The 25778-nt window shown below is 30.7% G+C and overlaps 1 protein-coding gene across 1 annotated transcript in view; it reads left to right on the top strand.

The window, feature by feature from the left end:
* Positions 1–25778, top strand: part of LOC142332713 (uncharacterized) — a 193546-nt gene continuing 167768 nt past the window's right edge. Inside the window, exon 1 of the mRNA XM_075379295.1 lies at positions 1–312. Within this exon, the coding sequence (XP_075235410.1) occupies positions 238–312 (75 nt within the window). The 5' untranslated portion in view covers positions 1–237. The remainder of the gene's footprint in view (positions 313–25778) is intronic.

The raw sequence follows: 25778 nt of genomic DNA on the forward strand, positions 1-25778 counted from the left end.
CTCGACAAGTTCGAACGGTTTTCTATGTAATGTTGTCGCACTAAAAAACGCGTGTATTGTTATTAAAACTGCTTTTTCTTGCTAAAAAGTGTTTTAATTTATATAAATATGGTGTGAAAAACATAGTGAAACCTTTAAATAATAGTAAAGTAGTGTGTTTTAGTAGGTTTTTATTAAGATTTTTTTTTTAATAACGTGTTATAAATTTGTTAAACGGTTTTGTTTTGGTCTGTGAACATGGAATGCTATCATTATTACAATTGGGGAATAATACAATTTCTGTTTCTTATATTTTCTTCAGTAACCTACAATGTAAGTTATACTTCATTTTGAATGTATTTGTATTATATTTAAGTATTATTACACTTAGTTATGACAAACTTTATTAGTTTTTCAATTTTGTAATAACTGATTATTATTACTATTATTACCTGTTGTATAATAACATTATTTTAATATAAAACTTTTTGACATATTTATCTTGGATTAAATTGTTGTATTTTAATATAATAGCATCCAATCAAGCGTTATTATTAATAATTCTTGAATAAATAACAAACAGTTTGTTTATGAATTCATATTACAATTACTAACCTATAATATTACAGATATTAATTTAATATTGTTTGATTATGGTTTAATATTTCAAAATGTTTAATTTCATTTAGTTAATATTTTACTATAATGGATTTTTTTTATTATGATTTTAATAATATTTCTATACAATACGATTTATTTTAAAATCATATAAAACAAAGAAAATAAATTTCTCAGTTATTGTAGTATAGGCCACAAATGTAACCTAAACGGATTTTCAGAAAATTAATTTACACTTGTTTTTTTAACATAAAGAATAAATTTTTTAACAAAATTAAACTGAGCAACTCAGTTAAAGAGTTATTCTCTTTAAGAGTGTGCTTCTTATGCAGTTTATTTTTAGATATTTTTTAATTAAAAACATGAAAATTTTTAACGGCTTTCGAATTTGTTTAATAGATTTTTTCTTGGCGTAGGAGGGTGTTTATTTGTTATACGACCATCACTTGTGCCATGGCTTAAATATTCAGTTATTTAAGTTGGATTATTACATTTTTTTTTTTTTAAGAAAGATTTAGTATTTTTAAATTTATTAGAAAAAAATATATTTTAAATAAATAAATATATGAAAATTAACTCAAATTTTAATTTATTACTTTATAAGAAAACCAATTCAGTTAGAAATTATACACAAATTAGTTTTGTAGCCAAAAAATTATATCTTGAAGAAGTTGTAATACTTAACTTGCTTCTTCGTATTTCTGTTGCCAAAAAATTCATACAGGTAGGAATCTAAATGTAGGATTTCTATACGTTGCGACCTTTATTGGCTTCCCATAGTGATTTAATTTAGTATTTATTAGAAAGATACAATTTTTTTACAATACTATTTAAGCACAAACAGTATAAGATAAAGTGAAATAAAATCGGTCGGTTGAAAAATACGCCATCTAAAATTGATAATAGTAAAAAAATAAATAAATAAAATTGAACATTAAAAAAAATTATTCCCAACTTAAATAGTTTTATAAAACGTTTTATTTTATCGACTTAATATCTATTTTGTAAAGATGAAGGTCGATACATATATCAGGCCAGAGTATTTTTCAAACTGGTTTTCTCTTTTTATTAGAGTGTAAATAAATAAATATATTTATATAAAAGATATTATTTCAGTTGACTTAGCACGCCGTTATGCAAGTCCTGATTTTGAAAAAAATGCTAAATAAACCCACACCACTGTCGAAATCACAGTATTTGTTCAATCTTCCATCGAATTCCAGACAGGTCTTTAGACGGAATTTCAGGTTGTTTAATATCCAGGGGCCATAATGATTGTCTATGGCATGGCATTTGTCCTCAATCCTGTTGCGTAGGTGGCCATATCGCCAATCTTCACAATGTACACCCGTGACTTCAGGTACTCCCAGAATGAAAAGTAATTGAATTCAAATTTGGCGACCGTGAAACCCATTCAGCAACAAGTCCTCTGTTCAAAAATCCAGTATTCACGAAAGGTCTCATCTAACCTTACAGAATGTAGTTCTCTAAAGTCTAGGTACTTTTCGCAGTTCATATTTCCGTACGGGCCAATGATACAATCATTCCAGATGCCAAACCACACCATTACACGATCTTCTCTGCTGCATGGAGGATCGTACCGATAGGGGTTTCCTGTGACAAGTATTGCAGAGTTTTTCTGATGACTTCACCTTTCACGCAAATAGTAACTTCATCGGAGAACAGTACAGATAGGAAATCCGCATTTTCCTCAATCCTGCCCATAAACCACGTACAAATTTCCATCCTACAATCAGGATTATCTTGTAAGTATTGCAGGAGTTGGAGCTTGAACGGGTAAATGTTTCCTTCCTCAAGATATCGTAATGTCTTCTTCGGTCAAGGAATGTTCAATTCCTGGCCGGTTCGCCACATCGACTTCTTTGGACTGTCGTAGACCTTGGCAATCACAGCTTCTTGTACTGCGTTATCAGTCCGTGGTTATACCGGTTGGCGTCCGGAATGATGTCGATTAATCTCATTATTAACATCATGATGTGAATAACCTTTACGGCCACAGAACAGGATGATCTTCACACGTTCCTCCTGCAACCAGACAAACGAAACAGAAATATTAAAATTTTCGCTATGGTGCGGGACGTTTCGGACAGCATATTTGAGAATGAATTTGCTAGTTTCGGTAGTAATTTTCACCAACAATATTTATGGTTAATATAATTCAAAATAGTGTCGTAATTATATCTTCGGTTTACATAATTTTTAAGATATATTTTTGATCGAAGTTAAATTTGAACTCTTTCTTTCGTAATTTCGTTTTTGTATTAATATTCGAAATTTTTATGAAAATCTCTTATGTAAAAGCGAATGTCCTGACAGATTCACCGACTCATAATCAACGTACAACCAAACATATTATAGGTAGGGACTTGAAATTTTCAGGGTACCTTCGTATCTTTAAGTAGGCGTGCATTAAGAAAGGATTTTGCAAAAAAATTTTGATTTTAAGGGGTTCAAATCGATAAAAAACTAAATTTCGTGTTAACAGCGCTATCTGTTGGACGTAAAAGCAACATACGCTATTCTAAATATTTTACGATTCCATTGCAATGTTTCCTATATAAGAAGGGAGAAAGGGAAAAATCGGAAAAGGGAAATAGGGAAAATCGAAAAAGATAAAATGGGAGGGGGTATAAAGGGAAGAAGGGTAAAATGAAAAAAGTAAAAAAGGGGAAAACGGGAAAAGGAAATGGCAAAGAGAAAAAAGAAAAGAGGAAAGGGAAATGGGAGAAGAGGAAGGGGAAAGGGAAATAAGGGAAGGGAAACGGGAGAAAACGGAAAGGGAGAGCGAAGCGAGCTATGACCCTCTGATCGTGACGGGAAGCGCTAGTAACCATAGACCACGGGCGAAGCCGCGATGGGGATGCTAGATTTTGGGATTGTAATAAATTTTTTGTTTATCTTTATTGGACTTTTATGTTGAACTATTTTAATTCATTCGTAAAATGGATTGGTCTAACAAATATTGTTCAATTTTCTTATCTTCCTTTTTTTGTTTTCCTTTATTTAAGTTTTGGGCGACAATTCATTGTTTATCGTATATTCCTCTAGTATTTTTCATAAAAATTTTTATTTAGCGTTTTATCAGGATTTAATGGAAATCTAAATATAATATTGTCGATTAAATATTTTTTATTAATAAAAAAATAAGTTTGCTATTAAAAAAGTATTGCGAGTGAAGCTATATCTATATTGTGGGCGAAGTCGCGACTGGGTACGCTAGTTTCTTTATAATTAGACATGATGATCTATGTGTAACGGTTTTTTTCCCCATAACATTTTTCGGATTCAAAATGAATCATTGAGTGGCAACTAGTATTGTTGTTGAGAACGTCGATTTTAGCTTTCACTTATCAAATAACCGCCCTTTGTATGTACCACTTTTTACGAAATATTAATGTTTATTATTTATTAATGTACTTATTGCGGTTAAAAAAAGAGGAAAATACATGAATGAAAGTACTTTCTCGGCTAGTTGTCAGTGATGTCGGATCGTTTCTGGAAACAGCATTAATGATATTGTAAATTTATTTTTTGCGATGACTAAATTCCTTGATTGTCGCTTTCCGCAGTCAATTAAGATCGACATCTTCGTTATATATTTTACTTTAATTCTCATTCTATTTGTACAGTTTCGTTGTTGAGTAAAATTTATTAAATCCTGTAAAAAAAAAATAATGAGCGAGATTGTTCACAGGTACATCTTAATATTACTAATATTAAAATTTATTAAGTTTTAGTACTTTTCTTTAGGACTAAATTTTTTTAACTGTTTACTCGTTAAACAACAAATCAATCTAGGTTATATATTTTAGGTGTTGTAAACGTAAAATGAGTTGTAAACGGTATGAGATAAGCGTAAGTTACTTCTGATAAAAGCATAGTAATTTTTAAGAATATAAGAAAATAATGAGTGAAGTTGTTTCTTTTTTCCATCTTTACTTAGCCGACTATAATGTAACGGTGTCTCAATAAGAACCGGTATTTTAATAAATAAAAAAACTCCCTTTTTGTCAACAATATTTAATATCTTTGTTGTAATATAAAGTACAATATAGGAGGTTAAATAAGAATAATGGGAGTATGTCCGCAAAATGATCGACATGGCTCCATCGGCAAGTGTCCACACTTTTAATGAAATTTCCAAGTACATATTCACATGTCCGTTACTGAATTTTTTTCAATTCGACGGGAAATTTCGTTCTTCAACTCTAGGAGTGTTTGTAGATTAATGACTAGAGACCGGATTATATGCATTTGCATATTAAACCTGTTCCAACCGGTTATTGCATATTTTTCTTAAAATCCAGTGATGATGCATATTTTCGCTATATTTACTATATTTTTCGGTAGAATACCTAGTCAATAAATTATATCTTACGTTGTAGCCGGCCAAACCTATTAGCCGCAAGGCTCTTAGAGCGCACTTAGCCGCTGCGGGTCTGTTGTTTTGGTAGGATAATATTATTATGAGGCTAGATAAAAAACACAGACTCACGCGAGACCAGGACGGACGACACTGTTCTGCGTCGTGCATATCTACTGCAGCACTCCTCCACTAGGCAAATTAAATTACGCATATTGTTGTTGACGCGCTCATTGCATCAGTTCAGTTTTTCATTTATTTGTGCAAAGTTTAATGTGTACCATGCCTCCCGAAAAAAAGCGTCTCTTCGTGGGTAGCTGACTATCTTGGAATATTTACATACGACGGAAATGTTTTCTATTGTCGAGTTAGCGAGAAAAATATTTCGTGTAAAAAAACATTTCAAATAGACCAACATGTCAAGACAAGTATTTATATCGCAGGATTGCAAAAGAAAGGCCCACGACAACAACTTATAACAGCGGCAAGTAGTAGTGATCTCGTTTCCAAAGGTAAACAAAAAACCACTTAAGCGTGGAATTGTGTGAAGCATTGCTTACAAGTAATATTCCTCTTCACAGATTTACAAATCCTACCTTCAAAGATTTTTTGCGAAAATATTGCCTGAATCAAAATATACCTGATGAATCAACATTGCTAAAAATTACATATAAACAATTTACCTACATGTTCTGGAAGAAATATGCAATGAACTCGAGGATAGCATTAGTTGGATTTCAGCTGACGAAACTACCGACAGATGACCGTTACATTGCGATTGTAATTTTCGGTACATTAAAACTACAGCCTTCTTCTTCCTATTTAGTAGCCTGCAAAGACCTTGAAAAGGTCTTAGCAATAAGTGCTAACATAGTACCGAAATTGAAATACTGCCCAGTTACCTCAGTGGATGTGGAGCGATACTTTTCCACTTATAAAATTATTTTGAGTGATCGAAGACACAATCTTACTAACGAACATTTGAAACAGTACCCGATTGTTTACAATTACAAAATTAACAAAATATTAAATAATTGTTAATTATCGAATTTATCGATACGTTATACTTACTAATAGTATGCTGATTTTGAAATAAAAAAATAAAAAATTACTATTTTTTTAATTATTCAAAGTTGCACATTTTCACACTTTTCATGCATATTTTAAGCATTTTTTCATGCATATTTTTAACTTTTTATGTTGCATATAATCCAGTCTCTAATTAATGACGTACACGTTACTCTTTAAATGACCCCGTAAAAAGTAATCGCAAGACTTTAGATCGCACGATCTTGGTGGTTAGTTCTCATTCCCAAAACAAGATACAAGACCTGGAAATTTGGTCTGCAATAACTTCACGTACTTTTGTGGAAGGTCTCACGGTTCTGTTGGAACCGTATACTTAAAAAAAAAATTCTTAAGTATTGCACGATAACGAATAGCACTTACGTAACAGTAACACCAGCGTTGGTCTAAAAAATAGAATCTCAGCCGAAAACTCAACCTTAGCCCAAATTGCACAAATTTCGCCAGTTTTTATAGATGCAAGGAATACTTATGAACTACCCTTGGATTTTCACTGCCTTGAATTCGACATTCGCTAAGCCGTTAAGGTGGAAATTAGTCTCGTCGCTAAAGATTATTTTCTGAAATTCATCTTTCACTTCCCTATGATCCAACAAACGACGAAGTCTCTTCCTCTTGGATGATCTCCTGGAAGCAGAGATCTTGAGTCAATTAAATTTTGTATGGATGAAAGAGAAGGTTTTTTTTGGTCAAAATTCGTTGTATGTACCCCGTGAAGTATTTAATTGTTCTGTTTGATGGCTTATTGATGTTATAGGATTAATTTTTACACTCTCTGTTCATTGCAGCGATGTTTGTGCAGACCGTCCGAAAAGTTGACGCACACGAGACGTATCATCTTTGAGGGAAATACTTATGCTTAAATTTTTTAGTCAACTCTTCAACAATTGATCGTGATAGGGCGTTATGTCTAATAAAACGAGTACGTGATTTTTTAATTGTTTCTGCCAAACACTCACCGTTTTTGTAATTGGTTTTTACTACAAATAAATGTTGATCTAACTTACAACGTTGTGTTTTTAATAATCTCTTAGTCTCATTAAGACAAATATCAAATATGGCGGTTTAGAATCTTGCAGTTCGAAAATAGCGCGTAATATAAAACACCGTTTCTTATTGAGACACCTTATACTATTAACATATCGCTATGCCAACCCCATATAAATACAGATAATATTAGGCTTTATAAATTACAACCTCAGTTTGTTATAAAAATCATAAATATCAGAGAAATCATCTCTAATTATTACGTTTTTGTAGCTCAGATTGTTTATCCAGTCATAAGAATGACAGTGAATGCAACAGTTATAAAAGCATTTCTGTTGTGAAACAATGCATTACGTACGAGTAAATCGTTTTCCCGTGGGGATGGAATAATTTAAATTAGTTTTTTTTTAATATTATTTTTATTTTAAAAGAAAATAGTTAAATTTTAATGGTAATTATAATTTAAAATTTTAATAATACTATAAAGGTTAAATATTAAGGTTTTTTTTTAGGAATGGCGTTAACGTTCAACGACATCTTTATTAGATTTTAATTAATATAATTAACTAGTATATTGAACTCTATATTTCCCCAGATGAATTTCGTGTTACTTGTATATTACTGAATTTGTTTATTTATTAATTCATTATCTCCAAAAATTACAGGCTTAACACGTTATTTCAGATACTTTATTCCTTTTTTTTTTTGTATGATAAAAATTTAATTTTATAGCGTATGAAAAATAGCAAACTAACCGGGAGTTTTTTGCACCACATAAGCTTCTAATCTTGTACATGGAATTGTGAAATGGAAAAATGCGTATGGAAAATGCCATGGTTGACCGGGACCTCCGGATGATAGGCAGAAATGCTACTATTTGAACCAAAGATATCGGCAATTTCAACCTAGAATCTTTTTAGAAAAAAAGGCTATTTCTTCACCGAAGAGTTTTAGATAATAAAAAGTTAAATTTTTTATTCAGTCAATTACCAACTTACTATGTAAGTATTACGAAAGGAATAGTTTATGTTAACAAAAGTTGTATTTTATATTCCGATTTAACTACCGGTTAAAAAAATCACTTTTCGTACTTAACGTAATAATGGGAAATTATGTGTTTTTTTTCTTTGAAGTATAATAAAAATTTATTTCTAAAAATTATGTTTGTACAAAGTTGCCGTGAAGAAACGTAGAAACTTTCAGGACATATTCTACAGATGAAAATAATGAAAAAAGTTCATATAAACGAACGCTTTGTTTTCGAGTTAAGGCTACCGAAAGATTTCGTCCGAATTTCAGCTCTTCTAATAAAAATAAACCCTACTATAATTTTTGGGACCCAAATTAAGGAATAAAGTTGATAGTTTTTTTATATAATTTGAGCTGAAAAATAGAATATACGAGGCTCGGCTGATAAATTTTGCACATATGTGCGTAGCATAGGAATGCAAAGAGATATTGGAATGAAATAAAAAATGAATAAAAGTACAATAGCTACAAAATGTGCAGGATTTATTTTTCAATATAATCCCCGTTTACACTGATACATTTTCCCAACGTGTGACAAGTTTTTGCATTTCGTCACGGAAAAATTCTGGCGGTATTTCACGGATCCAAGTGGCCACAGCTTCCTTCACCTCATCGTGAGTATGTAATGATTACCTTTGAGATCTCTCTTGAGATGAATGAAGAAATGGAAGTCGCACGAAGCCAAATTCTGCGAGTATGGCGGATGGGGAATAAACTCAAACTTCAGCTTGTGGAGAGCCTTTGTACTGGCGTGCGTGGTACCCACCGTGCACAGATTTTACGATAACCCAGTTGCTTGATCATATGGCCTACTCGTTCTTTAGATATGCCTAACTTAATAGCGACGCGTTACTGGGTGATTCACCAGTCACTTTGAAGCAAATCATCCACCTCCTTTCGATGTTTCTCGTCATTCATAGAAACTGGTCGTCCGCTTCGAGTTGCGTCCTCAATTTTCGCTTTAGCAGCTTCACATTCGTGAAATTTCAATACCCACATATTTATAATATTCCTGTCAACAGTTTCACTACCGTAAACCGCTTTTAAAAGATGAAAAATATCTGTAGGATTCACATTTTCTGCTGTTAAAAATTATATCACTGAACGCTGTTTTAACCGTATTGACGTGTTGGCTGTACTCGAACTCCATTTTAGCTGGAATTGTAAACAAACCGGTAAATTAATTTCAACGCATTGTTGCAGGTTTGTAGAGGGGGATTTTAATTATCATGTGCTGCCACGCCCAACTCGATAGTAACTTTTGTCACCGTGTAGCACGCTAGTGTGCAAACTTTATCAGCCGAGCCCCGTAACAGGTTCCAGAACTGTAACTCCGGTGGTTTTTAAGATATCCGACGTAAAACAAGTTTTTTTTTGTTTGTTGTACAACAGATTTGTTAAATGACTTATAAATGAGGAAAATTTTGTAATAAAACTTGTAGGGAATCTAATTCTGAGAAAATTAACGTAAATACAGCCAATAAACAGTAAATAAAAACTTTAAAAAATCGGGCTTTTTTATTGAAGCAAAACAGATAAAAAATAGAACTTTTTTCATTATTTTTGAACTTAGTTTTGAAATTTTTCATTATTTTCACCATTAGGAACATGTCCTGAAAGTTTCTTCGTGGGACACTTTGTATAATTGACTTATTTTTTTAAATTTATTCACTTCATTGATTGATTGATGGCGGGTCAGAATAATACAGAAAATCGAGATCTTTTCCGTTAAGTGTCAAGAAATTATTTTTATTGTACTCTCACTAATATCTTTTATTTTGTTTTATCTTTCTTAGAAGTTAAATTTACTAATTAATTCATTCATTTTAATTTTTACAAAAATTACGAACCACAGAGGAGATTTGACAATGAGTCGTATTTCATTTGTACGTTATAAATGTTCTTTGTTTTGATATCGCCTGGTCCTATCTTAGCAATGGGTTTTCGGCGATTTCTCCCGTGAAACCAAAGAATGTTTACCTGTCGCTGTGCAGGGTAGAAGTGCAGTAACGTTACTGCCTCTCGTAGCGAATTATAGTAATTATGGGAATTATTTCAGACGAGTGGAGCGCGTACCATGGCGTTTGAAACCTACCGGATAATTTATAAACACTAAACGATCAATCATTCCGAAAATATCGTTACTGCAAACTGGAACGTAGACTCGAACGATAGAGATTACTTTGAGGTCGGCCAAACAACGGATAAAATTGACTGCTGAACCAGTAGAATTCTGCTTTAAACGCATTTGTTTCAACAAATCCTGAGAAACATTTACCGTTTATTGGCTTTTACTACGGCAAGTAAGGGGAGTTTTTCATTTTCTTGTTTGTTAAGTGCATGGTATTTAAAATCATATAATTACTTAATTTCTGACAAAAATGAACTGCTTATTACCACTTAATAGAAAAGATTTAAAGTTCGTTATGAAGAGTCGTTTGTGCCGTGAAGTCGACCATGTAACTCCGTTAAATATTCGTATGAATCCAAAAGTGCTTTTCGCCGTAATTAAATGTTTGTAATGCCATTTTTGTACTTCCAATAACTTTTAAATATACATTTTATACACCGCTCTCTAAATTTATAAAAGTACATTCGATTTATATTAAACTGTTTCAAATGTGGTAATGCAATATGTTCACATTGAGACGAAATAAATATTAAATCGCTAATTAATTTTGATTATGATGATATCAATATTGTGTCGAGTATTTTGTTTACAGGAAAACCTTTTTTGTTCGTCAATCAATTCAACGAATTATACTGTTATTGAATTATACCCCTGCTTTATTTCTCCTAATCGTAAATATGTTTTTGCTGAATTTTTTTTACAAAATTGTAGCCATTAGTTTTCACTTTCACGTACGAAGTAAATAAAATATAGTGATCGCTAAAAATTTCGGTTTTCAAATTTCAACTGAAATATCCATTTTGACCATCCCTGAATCCATTTTGACTAGTTTCGGCGTGACTTCTGTACGTATGTATCCCGCATAACTCAAAAACGATTAGCCTAGTATGAAGAAATTCTGGATTTAAGACTGTTGTAACATCTAGTTGTGAACCTCCCCTTTTGATTGCGATTGACTGAACAAAAGTGTCCAAAAACGCCCAAAATTAAAAAAAAAATTGGATTTTGGACTTTTTCGTAACTGCAGTAATGATTCCTCATTGAGAGCTTTTCAACGATATATAGTAAGTAGTACTTATCTTTATTGGTTCCAGAGTTAGTGAAATGAAATTTCAATTAATGAAATCGTAGCATCTTATAAGTGGAAGAAGGCAGACGGTTCGAAGCAGACTTCATCTTTATTATTTTTTTAACTTTTTTTTTTTTTAATTTAAATATATTAATAATTAACCTCTGATTGTAAAAAATTACAATAAATAATAACAGTAAAAATAAAATATGAAAAAAATATCAGAAGTTATTAACGAAATGTACTTCTCATTCAAAAATTCGATGTATTATTCTATGTACTTTTCATTTAAAAAAAATGTGTATATGTAATTTAATAGGCGTACAAGTAAGTCATGTGGTGTCCACATCAAATTTGGTGAAACATCTGTTTATTCATTTTTGTTTTCATTTTGTTGATGGTTACATCATAATAATTTAAAAAAAAGTATTAGATAAATATAAGTTACATTTATTTAAAGAGTAATAAAGGACTTTTACTCTATACTAATATTTCAGGTAAGATTGTTGAATTAATAATTGTGTAAATATATGATGTTAATAAAATCAAATATTTTAGCAATTGTGTAACTGTCCACTTTATTAAAGAATTGGAGGATCGTATCTCATTTTCAAATGAAATAAGTTTAAATGAAATGCAGCAAAAAATGTGTACAGGTCATTTAATAAGCGTATAAGGAAGTCATCTGGTGTCCACATCAGATTTTTTTTTTTTGAGAGTGACGTTTATTGTTATGCTGGTATGATTTTGATATTCAAAACTTCACTTTTGTGTAGTTATTATATCATCCTTATTCATCCTCTGATGTAATACCTTTGCGGTGGTTCTGGAGGCTAAACAGAAAAATTAATAAAGATTTACAGTGTCCCGGAGATGTTGATAAAACACCCGGCAAGGTGTTAACATAAAATATAAAAAAATATTTTATGGCTGCCATTTTGAAATTTTCACATCAAATTTTTTAACTTATTTGTTTTGTAGAAGATCTTTTAGGTATACACGAATTTCATTAAATTAACTCACTAAGATATCTACATTAAAATAGTGAGCCAACTCCCTGGGATAGACGGAACCAGCTTCTAGCATCTTACTCTGCCCGTCTTAAAGGACAACTGAATCACCCGATTTTTAAAGCAGTCCTTGCGAATCCTCATTTACAAATGTGTGAGGATCATCCACGTTATACATCACCTATGGGTGTTCGTACTTGGCGTTTATTACACCTTTTAAATTTTGACACACCTATTTTCCAACTTATCCTTGAAAAATAAATCCTCCATATCGCCCATATAAGAGAGAATCGACCATATAAATTTTAATTTTGGTCTTACCATACACAGTAAAAAATTACAGCTCCTTTTGTCTTTCAGCAAATGTTTTACCAATTTCTCTTCAAGACAAACCTAGACGAGTAGTATACACAGATGGATCGAAACAGAATGATCTCGTTGGATGCGCATTTGTTGTTAATGACAGAACCTATATGTTTGATCTACCTAATATTACAAGTGTCTTTACTGCTGAACTGTACGCTCTCAATAAGGCTTTGAATATCATTAACCCAAAATACCGTCATATCCTTATTTGTAGCGACTCGTGTAGTGCACTCCAAGCTTTAAAAAAATTGTATTTTAGGCATCCTATCGTCACTGAAATTTATAATGCTATCGTCGAGTTGAACTGTCGCAATATGAAAGTTAGTTTCTGTTGGATCCCTAGAAGCGTGGGAATTCCGGGTAATGAACGTTCACTGCTAAAGACGCATGTTTCAACCGTCCTTCACCACTCGTTTTTTTTTTTGTTGTTGTTTGTGGGCGAAAAACGCCTGAGCGTTATCATCGCCCGATAGCTATTAGTAAAAGGGTAAAATAACTCCGAAATAATAAACTATACAAGGTGAAAACGTAATATCAATCATGTAATAAAAATTTACCAAAACAAGCCAAGAAGGCAAAATAAAAGTCAAAACTAATACCACAGAAAAAGTCGATAAAACATAAAAGTTAAAATAATAGATTAAAGAAAGTATATAAAACTTACCTAACTCCGATGGGTTGTGCAAAAATCCCCTCCCCGGGATTTATGAAGTAGGAAGTAGGAACACCACTCGTGTTCCTACTTCCGATTTATTAGTTGTGTAAAACACGCTCTTGAGCAAAGCGGCAAGGTGACTGGACTGCTACAGTTGATAATAAACTCCCGACACATGAAAGATACTGTGTTGCCGTGGGATTCTTCATGCAGAAAAATTCGCCGGGAGGAAGTGGTCCTTTTCCGATTGTAGGTAGAATATATCAGATCCACTCACAGGTATCTGATGTCAGAAGAAAACTCACCAATATGCGTACGATCCGATTGGCGCTTGACTGTGCACCATATTCTTGTGGATTGCATATGTTATGCGGCTTACGTCGTAAATTTAAATTCCAGAAACATTCTTCGAATCCTAAGTAATGATACGAAGTTTTAGATTGGATTTGCTATTTCTACGACCTGTTAGTATTCTACATAACATTTAATATTGTTGTTTTTATTTTTGTACTGGTGTTTTTTTTATTGTAGTTGTTTTTTCTTTTAATTGCTATGATTTTTATGTTACCTTATATTCTGTTACCCGATAAACACCCTTTACACCCCTCTCGGACCTTAAGTGACAGTACAGCTGTGATATTAGTTATAAGTTTTTGTTTTAATTCTTTTTAAACGTTTTTTATAGTTTAATTTTAGTTGTTTTTTTGTTATATGTTCATTCCGGGCCATGATAACGCGAAAATATTTTTCACCCCCCTCCCCCCCTAAAAGACCAAAAAAAACAAAACTCGATTTCTCTTTAAGATACACATTTTTATTTAAAAACGTTTGGAACTAAAATGATGCGAAATAACGCGGTTTATCCATGTAGACATTTTTTGGTTTATTTTGATGTCCTGAATCAGTCTCTTAACTTCGGCCAGCTCCACCCGGGACACTTTATATATTCGGTACGATAATCTTAACGGTTGTTGACGATTTACATAAAATAGAATCACTTCCATTTAGAATGGCATAAAATTTATTTAAATTAAAAAAATGCATCCTTTTTTTTACATAGTAAATACGAGATAGTGTATGCAAAACCTATTAAACAACATTACGTCATTCGATAATCCTGTATATTATGGTCGCTGTTGCCAAAATTAATGTATTCTCATTTTCTGCTCCACATTAGTCCCAGTCCCGATTCCGTTATTATTTCGGTGGACTAGGTGGTAAAGAATAAATACATCTTATTTGTGAAATATATCGCCGCTAGGTTTAATAATCTGTGCACAGGTACGCGCGCGCGCGTGTGTTTGTGTGGTATCAACAGCAGCGATGAATGTTATAAAATATATAACAAACAAATGATCTTCTCTACCGTATCATTTGCTACGGTCACTTATGCGTAATTTAACATTACGAGAATAAATCTGGCAACATTGTAGTGTATAAAACGAATAATGGTTTTTTTTAATTTTTGCAGAAGGTTTAGGGAAAATCATAAGTTAACTAGTTTCTCGTTGTCTCCATCTCTGGGCTTAAATACTGTTACTTATAAGCATACAAGGGGATGATATTAAGTTTTTATTAAGGCTTCATGCCTTTGTTTTTGATAGCAAAAACTGATTGTATAATCAACATCAATACTCTGAGAGAAAACAAATCTAACTAATGCTTTTTGTACTTGAGGTTCTTCATATGCCATAATAAAAAAGCTGGCAAAGTATTGAATAACTTTTCCGGCTATTAATAATAAAAATTGATAGAGTTGGGGCCAAAAAATAAAAGAAAAAGAATATATATTTTTTATAAGTGGAGTATAAATTTAAAAAAAACGTTTTCTACAAATATTCAAGAATAGGTTAATCTTAAAAAATTTACTTAAGCATTTTATAAATCTAACACCCTCCTTCAGTAAAAGTTAAAATAAGTAAAAGAAAATTTCAAAAAACTTTTGTTGTATTTTAAATCCCAGGAGTATAATTTAAAAAAAGCTGACAACGCATGTGTAGGACTTTCCCATCCTTTTCTGATGCACGGCTTACACACATAACTTAATTAAAAATATTTATCATGTTTTTAAGTATAAATAATATTTTTCTACAACAGCTATATGTCTGTGCTACACTAGCGCTCCTTGTGGTGACAGGGGGCACTATTGATGCACTAAACCCACGTAGCCACTAGTTTAGAGGATTTTATTGGGGTGGTGGTGCGATTTTGAAAACATTGTTTTGTAAATATTATTTTTTAATTGTTGATAAATGTTTCTAAGAAAAATAAGTCCTTAAGTAGGCGAGATCTCGAGATAATGAAGAAGACCTTGCTTTACATCCTCATCCCCTTGACCTTTTAAGTTGAAAATTTAATGGCATCAATGCCCCATATATAGAAGTAATCTGACTAAGTTTGGTCAAAATCGGTCCAGTAGTTCTGCAGATATAAAACCTTAATTAGGTAAAATCTTGAGATACTGAGGGTGACCTTGCTCTACAGTCTCACCTTCTTGACTTTTAAGTTGAAAATATAATGGCATCAATGCCCCGTGTGCAGAAGTAATCTGACCAAATTTTGTCAGAATCAGTCCAGTAGTTTTGGAGATATAAGGTGTGAAACACTGAACACACTCACGTACATGCGAACATTTCCATCCGGTTTTTTGAGTTCCTTAGGTGTCAAAACGTCAAGATTCGGGGAAAACCGCATATGCCCAGACTGGACCGATTGCAATACTTTCCCTTCTACATCTATAGCGCTAGACGAGAAAGTAAAAATTGTAAACTATTTCTTGATAGCTCTATTTATGAAGTATAAACTTTCAAAAAATTATAACGAAGGAAGTTAAAGAGTAAAGGAATAAAAACACATTTATTTCAGTGTAAAGCGTGGAAGTTGATTTTTTGAAACAATTTTTTTAAATTCCATTTTAGGTAAGAAATTTGCTTTAATAAAGTTTTCTCTGAAATCCCTCTGAAGAAAATCGAAATTGTTATGTTTGGGCCAAATTTGAAGAAAATCGGTTCGAACAATCCTGAGATCAAATACCAAAAGGAGTGCGACAAACATATGTTTTTTTGGTCTAGCTGAACTATTGGATCGTAAAACGCAAAGATTTGTAAAAAAAAGTGATATCGCATTTTTGATGTAATTATCATACTTTCTATATATATATATATATATTCACAATAGCTATGTTCACTTATTATACTATATATGTGAATATTACTATTCTAGCTATATTCGCCGGGAAAGTAAAGTTGAAACAAATAATATATCAAATTAATGTAGAGGTTTTTGTTGAGAAATGTAGCATGATGCATTTATGAATAAAACTGAGCTTTCCGATTACCTAATATTTTTGATTTATTTATTTACTAGCGTACCCCATCGCGAATTCGCCCACAATATAGGTGTAGCTTCTCTTGCAATCCTTCTTTAATTGCAAACTTGTTTTTTTATAAATAAAAAATGTTTAATCAAAAATATTATATTTAGATTTTCGGTAAATCCTGATAAAACGGTAAATAAAATTTTTTATGAAAAATACTAAAGGATTATACGATAAAACAATGAATTGTTGCCCAAAATTTAAATAAAGGAAAACAAAAAAAGGAAGATAAGAAAATTGAACAATATTTGTTAGACCAATTCATTTGATGAATGAATTAAAATAGTTCAATATAAAAGTCCAATAAAGATAAACAAAAAATTTATTACAATTCCAAATCTTGCATCCCCATCGCGGATTCGCCCGTGCTCTATGGTTACTTGCGCTTCCCGTCACGGTCAGAGGGTCACGGCTCGCTTCGCTCTCCCTTCCCGTTTCCTTTTCACGTTTCTCTTTCCCTTTGCCCTTCCTCGTTCCTCTGTTCCCCTTTTTTCTTTTTTCCATTTTTACCTTTTTACCCTTTTCCCTTTTACCTTTTTCGATTTTTCCGTATTTCCCTTTTCCGATTTTTCCCTTTCACCCCTCTTCCCCGGTTTTCGATGAATTTCGGTATAGGTTCATTTTGCCGTTAAACAGAAATCATGGTAAAATTGTTTGTTATTCCTAATTTAAAAACAAAACCTTTTCCAGACACATGTTTATTATGAACTTTTTTCATTATTTTAAACAGAGAAATACAGCTCTAAAATTTAACGGCATTATTCTGGAGCACTCACACACTCATTCTGTCGCTCTGCGCGCGCACACTATGTATTAATGTTACTCATTTCACAGATGTAATGAATTACTTCATTTCCATGTTTTACCTACGCTTTTAATCTCAACCAATCTTTTTGCATCTGACATCTTCAATTATCTGATTTACATATTCTAATTTTTATGACTTCTTTTTTTCTTAAATGTTTATAAACGATCGGTAGGATGAAGCAACAACAAATAAGAGCCAGAAGAAAGAACATGCTTACATGATGATGCCCGTCAAAAAATCAATCAAAAATCAAAAAGATTTTTTCTTAAATGTTTATAAACAATAAACAACAACATTAATAATAAATTTAAGTTAAATTAAAAAATTAAATTATTAATAAATTTTACTACTGTAATCCCCATTCAATCAATATCGATTGATCTTAAAACCAAATATTTTCGACACAAATAAATCGATACTGAAAATACTATTGATTATTCATTTGAACCTCTTAAAATCAAAATTTCGCAAAATCCTTTCTTAGTGCACGCCTTCTTAAAGATACGAAGGTACCCTGAAAATTTCAAGTCTCTACCTATAATAGTTTTGGCTGTACGTTGATTATGAGTCAGTCAGTCAGGACATTCTCTTTTATATATAGAAATTAGTATTAATACATTTTCAATAAGGAAAAAAATTAAATTTTTATGTTAATTGTAGATTGCATTTTAATTCAAACATTTACTAATATAAATCATAAAATAAAACTAAAGGAAATTAATAAATATTATTTATAATTGTGAAAAAAAATTAAAACTTTTTTTTATTGGAAAAAAGTGACTTGTTTATTGTGAAATCATAAAATTACTAATTTTATTTATTTTTAGAAAGTTGATTAGTTAGTTTTACTTGTCATTAAATATATTTTTAGATTAAAATTATACGTGAATTTTTACGTAACTAGTTATATTTGTATAATTTGATTGATTAGTTTGTATGTTAGTTATCATATTTATCTTTAAATCAGATGCTCTCAGGTTTAACTCTGAAGCAATTTGTTCACATATAATAATTTTTACTTTGTTCGCTTTTTTCTTTTTTTATCAGTTCACGAGGTATAATATTCATTATTTTAATTCATATAAATTTAAAAATGGATAACTAAGATTCCTTAAATCAATTTAGCATTTCACTTTTTTGATTATATAACTGTTTATCTATATATAAAAAAAAGATATGCAAATGTCAGGTTTTTTTTTATAAATCTTGACGTTTTACACCTTACGTAAAACTAAAAATTAAGACAAAAAAAAATTCGGATGGATTTGTACATATGTTCACACGTATGTACAGAAATTGTACCAAAAATATTGCACATTTAATCAGGATTCAAGCAAAATTTAATTGTATACCAAATAAATCCTTGTGGATTGCATTTGTTGTCGTAAATTTAAATTGCCCAGGAACATTCGTCATATCCTGGGCAATGATAAGGAAGTTTTGGACCGGGTCTTTTTATATCTTAGGAGTATTAATATTTTACATACCTTTTAATAGTATTATATATATTTTTACTGTTATGTGTTTGATTTTAAATTATTTTCTTTTGTTATCTCCGAGAAGGAGGTTTTTACATTCCTCTCGGAGTTCGTTAATTTATTTCATTTTTATTTGGTTTATATATACATGTTGTTTCTATGTGGTTTTACGTTTTTTATCAGTGATAGTAATGTTATTTATTTTTTAGTGATATTAGTTTTAAGTATTTTAGTGATATTTCATGTTATTAGTTGTTAAGTTTTAGCTTTTTAATATTTTAGTTTTTTATCTTAATTTTCTAGGCTTCCCCTTAACCGAGTAGGGACTCTTTACACCCCTCTTGGAATTATTTTAAACTCTTGCTATTTTACGTTTTTAGTTTTAAGCTTATTTTTAATTTTATATTTTACGGCTGTGATTAATTTTAACTGTTTAAAAATAAATTTTTAAGTTGTGATATTAATAGGTTTTTAATTTTTTTTTTTTAGGCAAATTTTTTTACCATTTGTTATCTTTTATTCATATAAAATTTTATTTCGGGCGATGATAACGTCAAAGCGTTTTTCGCCCATCAATAAACAAAAAAAAACAAATTTACAGTCCTTCAATATAATCCCCCTCCCTTAAGTATAAGCACGCTAGCCAACGGTTTAGCAGCTTTTGAATTCCTGTCAGAAGATGATTATTGTTGAGGTGTTTAATTTCTTCTCGGTCACGGCAACTGATAACTATCAAACTGCTTAAACGAATTCTTTTGAGTGGTTCTTTCATCTTTGATTTAAATCAAGGCTGTATGGTGGTTAACGTTTCCAGAAGAGTATAATCGACGAAAATATCAGCTATAGAACTCGCAATGCTTGGACGCGCATTGCCTTGCAAAATTGATACACCATTGTCGATTCTCTTTTGGTCGCAGTTTTCGAACTTTTGGTCACAAAAACTTCCGATTTAAGTTTCTGTATAGTAAGTAGCAGTCACACTAATATTATTTTGCGTAACTCTCTACATGAATAACATTCTCGTTATCTAGGCATAACTCATAATTTTTTCACTTTTGAATGCATACGACCACATTTATTTGGTCTCGCAGAATGTTGATTCTTCCAAACACTGAGGCTTCAAATCAAGTATCCATGTTTTCATTAATAGCAATTATTCGATTTAAGAACTACTAGTTTTCCCTTTATAACCTGTAAGTAGTTCTCGTGCAATTTCGATTCGCGTCGTTTTTTGCTACTCATCGTTCGTTGCGGTACCCATCGCGCTCCGACCTATTTTGTTTTCCGATTAACTTGCAGATCAAAACCAGAATTGATCCTCGCAAGCCCTGTAGCTACTTTGGTACGTTCACCTTCGTACCTGGGGCAGACATATAAAACATGGCACACCATCAATGGCCCTACACTCCGGATACAAGCCTGAGTTAATCAAATCTGACCTACCTCTCTGGAAAAGGACCATATCCAGAAAGAAACTGCACTGGGTTTCTCGAAACTAGTTATTTCTAGTTCTTAATTTGGAAAGATAATCAATGATTATTAAAGTTTCTTTTGTCAGTATATTATCATCCTCCATTCTAATCGAAGAAAAAAAAGCCTAATCTTTTTTCTCTTACAGAATTTATTATTTTTGAAGAAGAAAATTTCTTTATTTAATCTAAAATATTTTCATTATTTTTACATTTAAGTCCTAAATTCTTCTTTTTTTTTATATTTCTTTTTCTCAGTCTCAATTCTTTGTCACATCGTTTCTGCAGCGTACAAGCATTCTCCTTTATTGATTGTATTATAGTATCTAAATTCTACGTAAAAAAAAAAACAATTTTTTGTAAGTTGATAGGCAAGTTCCATTTTATTTGCTTTCATTTCTGAGGATTTGGATCTTTCTAGAGCTTATAATGCATAATTTCTTTATTGTTTTTTATTCTTTTAATTTTATGAGAACAAAAACGACATAAAATTTACGATGTATTTTTGTACCTTCTGTTTTAAAAAGTTTATCCTAATTGAAAAAAAAAAAAAATGTAAATTATATTAAAAAAAGAAAATTCCGTTATTTACGATTACTGGAACAAAAAAGAATCGGGTTACTTATGTACCGTATTTATGTATTTAAATGAATGTGTGTATGAAATAAAATAAAATCTTGAACCCATTAGATTAATTTGATTACATGGAAATCGTTAGATGTAATTTTTTATTACTAGAGAACGATTTTAAAAATCACTATATGTATATAATATATATCTACATTAAATTATTTTATTTTATTCATTAAAAAATTAGAGTTTTTTCAATTTTATTTTTATGTGGAATTAGGTTTTATTTTACTTTTTTTTTCAGAAGTTTATCACACCTAATGATCAAAAGTTGATTCAACTGTTAAAAAAATGTGAGGTAGTTTAATATATGAAAAAGTAGTTTAATAACCGCAGTGTTACCAACTTTATTTTTATGATAATAAATTCCCTATAATTAAAAAAAAATAGTTTTACACGACTGCCCAAAAAGGAATGTATGTATTTAGAGTGCATGTATATTTGTTTCAGTGTAGCAGCTCAACGGCTGAACAGATTTAAATGTATGACCCCGCGTAGGAATCCTTACGTTACCGGGAGTGTCATAGGCTATACATATATATGCTTAAATAAATTAAAAAAAAAAATTATGCTATTTACAAATAACGCAGCATAATCAATACGTCGAACGAAATGAACAATGTCATATCCAAGATACAGGAAACGGGAAGTTTATAGTATATGGACATTTTAACGAAGTCATATTGGCTTACTAATATTCACGGACATAAGATAATGGTCCAAAATTTAGGAGCTCCGCACTTCTACATTACATTGTCATGTAATGATCTGCACTGGCCGGACATTCTATTTTTTGTATTTTTATTATTTTTTTTTAGTTTTTTGTGACAGTCGTGTTTTTTAATTTTTAACAGATTTAAAACTTTTTATCTACATAACTCCGATTTCATAATAATACGTCCAACAAATTATATGTCCGATTATAAATCTTTCATTAAGGAATTTTTGTTTGTAAATTTAATTGTGGTTGAAAAATTAAATAATAAATGTGTAAAACTCTTTCCGCTGATTTCTTTTTTATTATTACTATTTTTGAGATAAGCTTTTTTTTTTGCTTTTGCATATTTAAAAATTTTTATTTTCCCGAATAATCGTAACGAAGAATCATAAGAATTGTATTATTTCTGTAAATGTGATATGTATTACATATAAATGAACTCGGGGCGGTAAGTATTTTGTAACAAATTTTTTTCTACTTTTTTTTTTATTATATGGAACGCTTAAACATTGTTTATTCTATTATTGTATATCTATTGTCTAATAAATATATTTAACATGTATTTGTTTTAAACAGAAATCTAAATTAATAATACATTTTGATAATACAGGTAATATTGGAGTTATTTCTTTGTAAGTGTAACCGTCGATTTTTATCGTATTCGTGGATACACTTTTTATACTATTATTAATGAACTTTTTTTTATTTCTCCATCAATTAGTTCAAATAGTTCTAATTGTAGAATAAAAATTTTACCGATCGAATTTATTTCTGGTTTATGTAACAAATCTTTGTTGCCATATTTGCAACACTTTTCTACTGTTCGTATTTTTTTGTGTTTTAGCAACTATATAACCTCTTGTAAACTAATACTTTTATTTTTAATTTTGGTACTTACATATTAACGCCACCGCAGCTACAGCTTTATTTAAAAACAAAGTAGTCAATCGGATTTCGGTGGAAAATGAACAGTCTCTTTATTAATTTTAATAAATGGTTATTTATATTTATATATTTTATAAATATAATTTAACCAAACTTAACCTTAGCGAGCGAAGCGACCTAACCTTGACTAATTAACACCGTAATTTTTTGAATATTTATTTAATAAATTCAGTAATTATTGCAATTAATTATTATTTAAATAGTCAAAACACTCCTGTTAATTAGTAAAGGTTAGCGAGCGAAGCGAGTAAATAGTCATAACAGGAGTGTTTTGACTATTTAAATAATAAATAATTGCAATAATTACTGAATTTATTAAATAAATACTCAAAAAATTACGGTGTTAATTAGTCAAGGTTAGGTCGCTTCGCTCGCTAAGGTTAAGTTTGGTTAAATTATATTTATAAAATATATAAATATAAATAACCATTTATTAAAATTAATAAAGAGACTGTTCATTTTCCACCGAAATCCGATTGACTACTTTGTTTTTAAATAAAGCTGTAGCTGCGGTGGCGTTAATATGTAAATACCTCATTTTTTTATAAAGTGATGAGAATTAAATAAATTGTTTCATCTTCAGTACTTTCATTTACAAAGAGCATTTACTATTAAAACAAGCTGCATTATATTTTCTTTTAAATTTTATTATTTCAAGTAAATTAACAAATTTTTGTACGCTACCTACTACTGTGAAGTACTGCTACCTAGCGTCGCGATTTGTCAGCTCACCTTTTTGAGGAAAAAGTTACATATTCGAGTCCCGCGGTTCATCAAATGGAAGAAAAAAACGTTGTCTAACAAAATTTAAGATATTTTTGGAAGTATTCTTTATTACAAATCTAATGAACTGAAATTTAAAGTTTTTATGATTTTTTTTGTTGATTTTTCCCCCATTTTCATTTCACTTTTAGGTTAGGTCATGTTTAGAACTGTAAACATAGTTCGTTGATCGTTGACTTCACCGTGCTGTCCATTTCTGCGGACTCTTACCGGGGAAGTTCTAACGAACTTCTTGATTAAGTAAATGTTGTACTGTGTTAAACATTATTTTACATTTTCATACTGCTTTTTATATAATAATACATTCAACCACATTAGGAACATTCCATAGAAGCTAGGTTCCTTAAGTAAAGCCAGATATTTTTACATGGATTTGAATACTAGATCGTGGATACCGGTGTTCTTTGGTGGTTGGGTTTCAATTAACCACACATCTCAGGAATGGTCGAACTGAGAATGTACAAGACTAACACTTCATTTACACTCATACATATCATCCTCATTCATCCTCTGAAGAATTATCTAAACGGTAGTTACCGGAGGCTAAACAAGAAAAAGAAGAAGAAGAAGGTTCCTTAAGTAATCCTCTACTTTTTCAGTATAAAACATTCCCGATGTCTACTATAGGGTTACTAACGCAATACAGTTCACGCATTTTAAGATTCCTCCTCAAAACGACCACCTTTTAAAGAGACCACTATTTAACCAAAAAGTGAATGGTCGTTTAGGAGAGATTTCGCTGTATACATTTTTAATATAAAGTGTTATGTTTGCAAAATTGTAAGAAAATTGATCCCAAAGAAATTATCTACCCCACTCTCTGAATATATTGACCCCCAAACTTTTACCAACATAGTACCTGGTATACACGAGTCTTTGTATTCAATTTCATCAAAATCGTTTTATCCAGTTAAAAGTTATTAAGCTTCCAACACGCTGATATAGTTACATATGTACGAATATAACCCCCACTTTTTTTTTAATTTTTTGGGGTCCTTGGATAATGAAATTCGAGAGATGCAAAAAAACCCATACCCCATTTTTTGATTGATTACCATATTTACCTTATTGCAGGATATCTCAGGGCTATGATACCAAGAAAGTAAAAAATATGTACGGGTCAGTGGTATTACATATTTTCTTTGAAGTCTCTTTAAAAAAGTCATGTTTTTGTTAAAGATTTTAAAAGGTATTAAAAACATTTTATTTAAATTTCATTGTTGAAGACAGACCGTTCAGTTTTATTAATATAAAATAAATTTTTGATATTAAAAAAGTTATTGTATTTTTTAATATGTTGGTAATTTTTTAGTAATGTAATGTTTTTCCTTCATCATAGTTATAATACGTTCTGAATTACAGAATTACAGTTCTATTAGTACGGGATGGGATAGTTTATTGTGTTGGTGGTACGCACAAACTATGTACAGTCAGGTAAACCGTTACTATCTCGTACCGTTATCTCATTACATCTCCATCCTGCTGTTAAATCTAAAACATTTAAGCACATTAAGTGTTTACATTTTTGTTTAATGTACTAAAGTTATTACGAATTCTTTTATATATATATATATTATTTTTATATGTACCAACATTATCATTATTTTTTTATTACTTAGGTAATTTTTAAACCAATATATTGCGGGAAAGTTTTATTCTTATGTGCCGTTATATATTATGTTGTTATATGCTCATTATTCTCAGATTTGTTTGGATGCGTTTGTTTTTTTATATTTAATTTAAATATTTGTTATATTTAAAGAACATTACATGGGTTCAGAGAGGAAGCATGAAACGCTCGCTACCTTGAGAAAAAATTAATTAAATATTTTGTGTTTTCAATTTTCGTTTATAAATTTATTTTTTTCTTAAACTTCTACTTATTATAAATAAATTATAAAGAAATAAATTTTATTTCTTAAGAGTTATTCTGTTTTTTTTTTGGTTCTCAGTCATTTAAATGATTTTATGCAGCTCTCTAAGATTCCCTATCTAGTGCCAGTCGTTTCATTTAGGTATACTTCGTACATCCTACATCCCTAAAAATTTGTTTTACATATTCCAAACGTTGCCTGCCTACACAGTTTTTCCCATCTATCTGTCCCTTCAATATCAAAGCGACTATTCCAGGATGCTTTAATATATGGCCTGTAAGTCCATCTCTTCTATTAACTATATTTTTCCAAATGTTACATTATCAATTTGCCACAACACCTCTTCATTTGTCACTTTATTCACCCATCTGATTTTTAACATT

This window comes from Lycorma delicatula, chromosome 12 (genome assembly GCF_047948215.1).
Source record: "Lycorma delicatula isolate Av1 chromosome 12, ASM4794821v1, whole genome shotgun sequence".
In the NCBI taxonomy this organism is placed as follows: domain Eukaryota; kingdom Metazoa; phylum Arthropoda; class Insecta; order Hemiptera; family Fulgoridae; genus Lycorma; species Lycorma delicatula.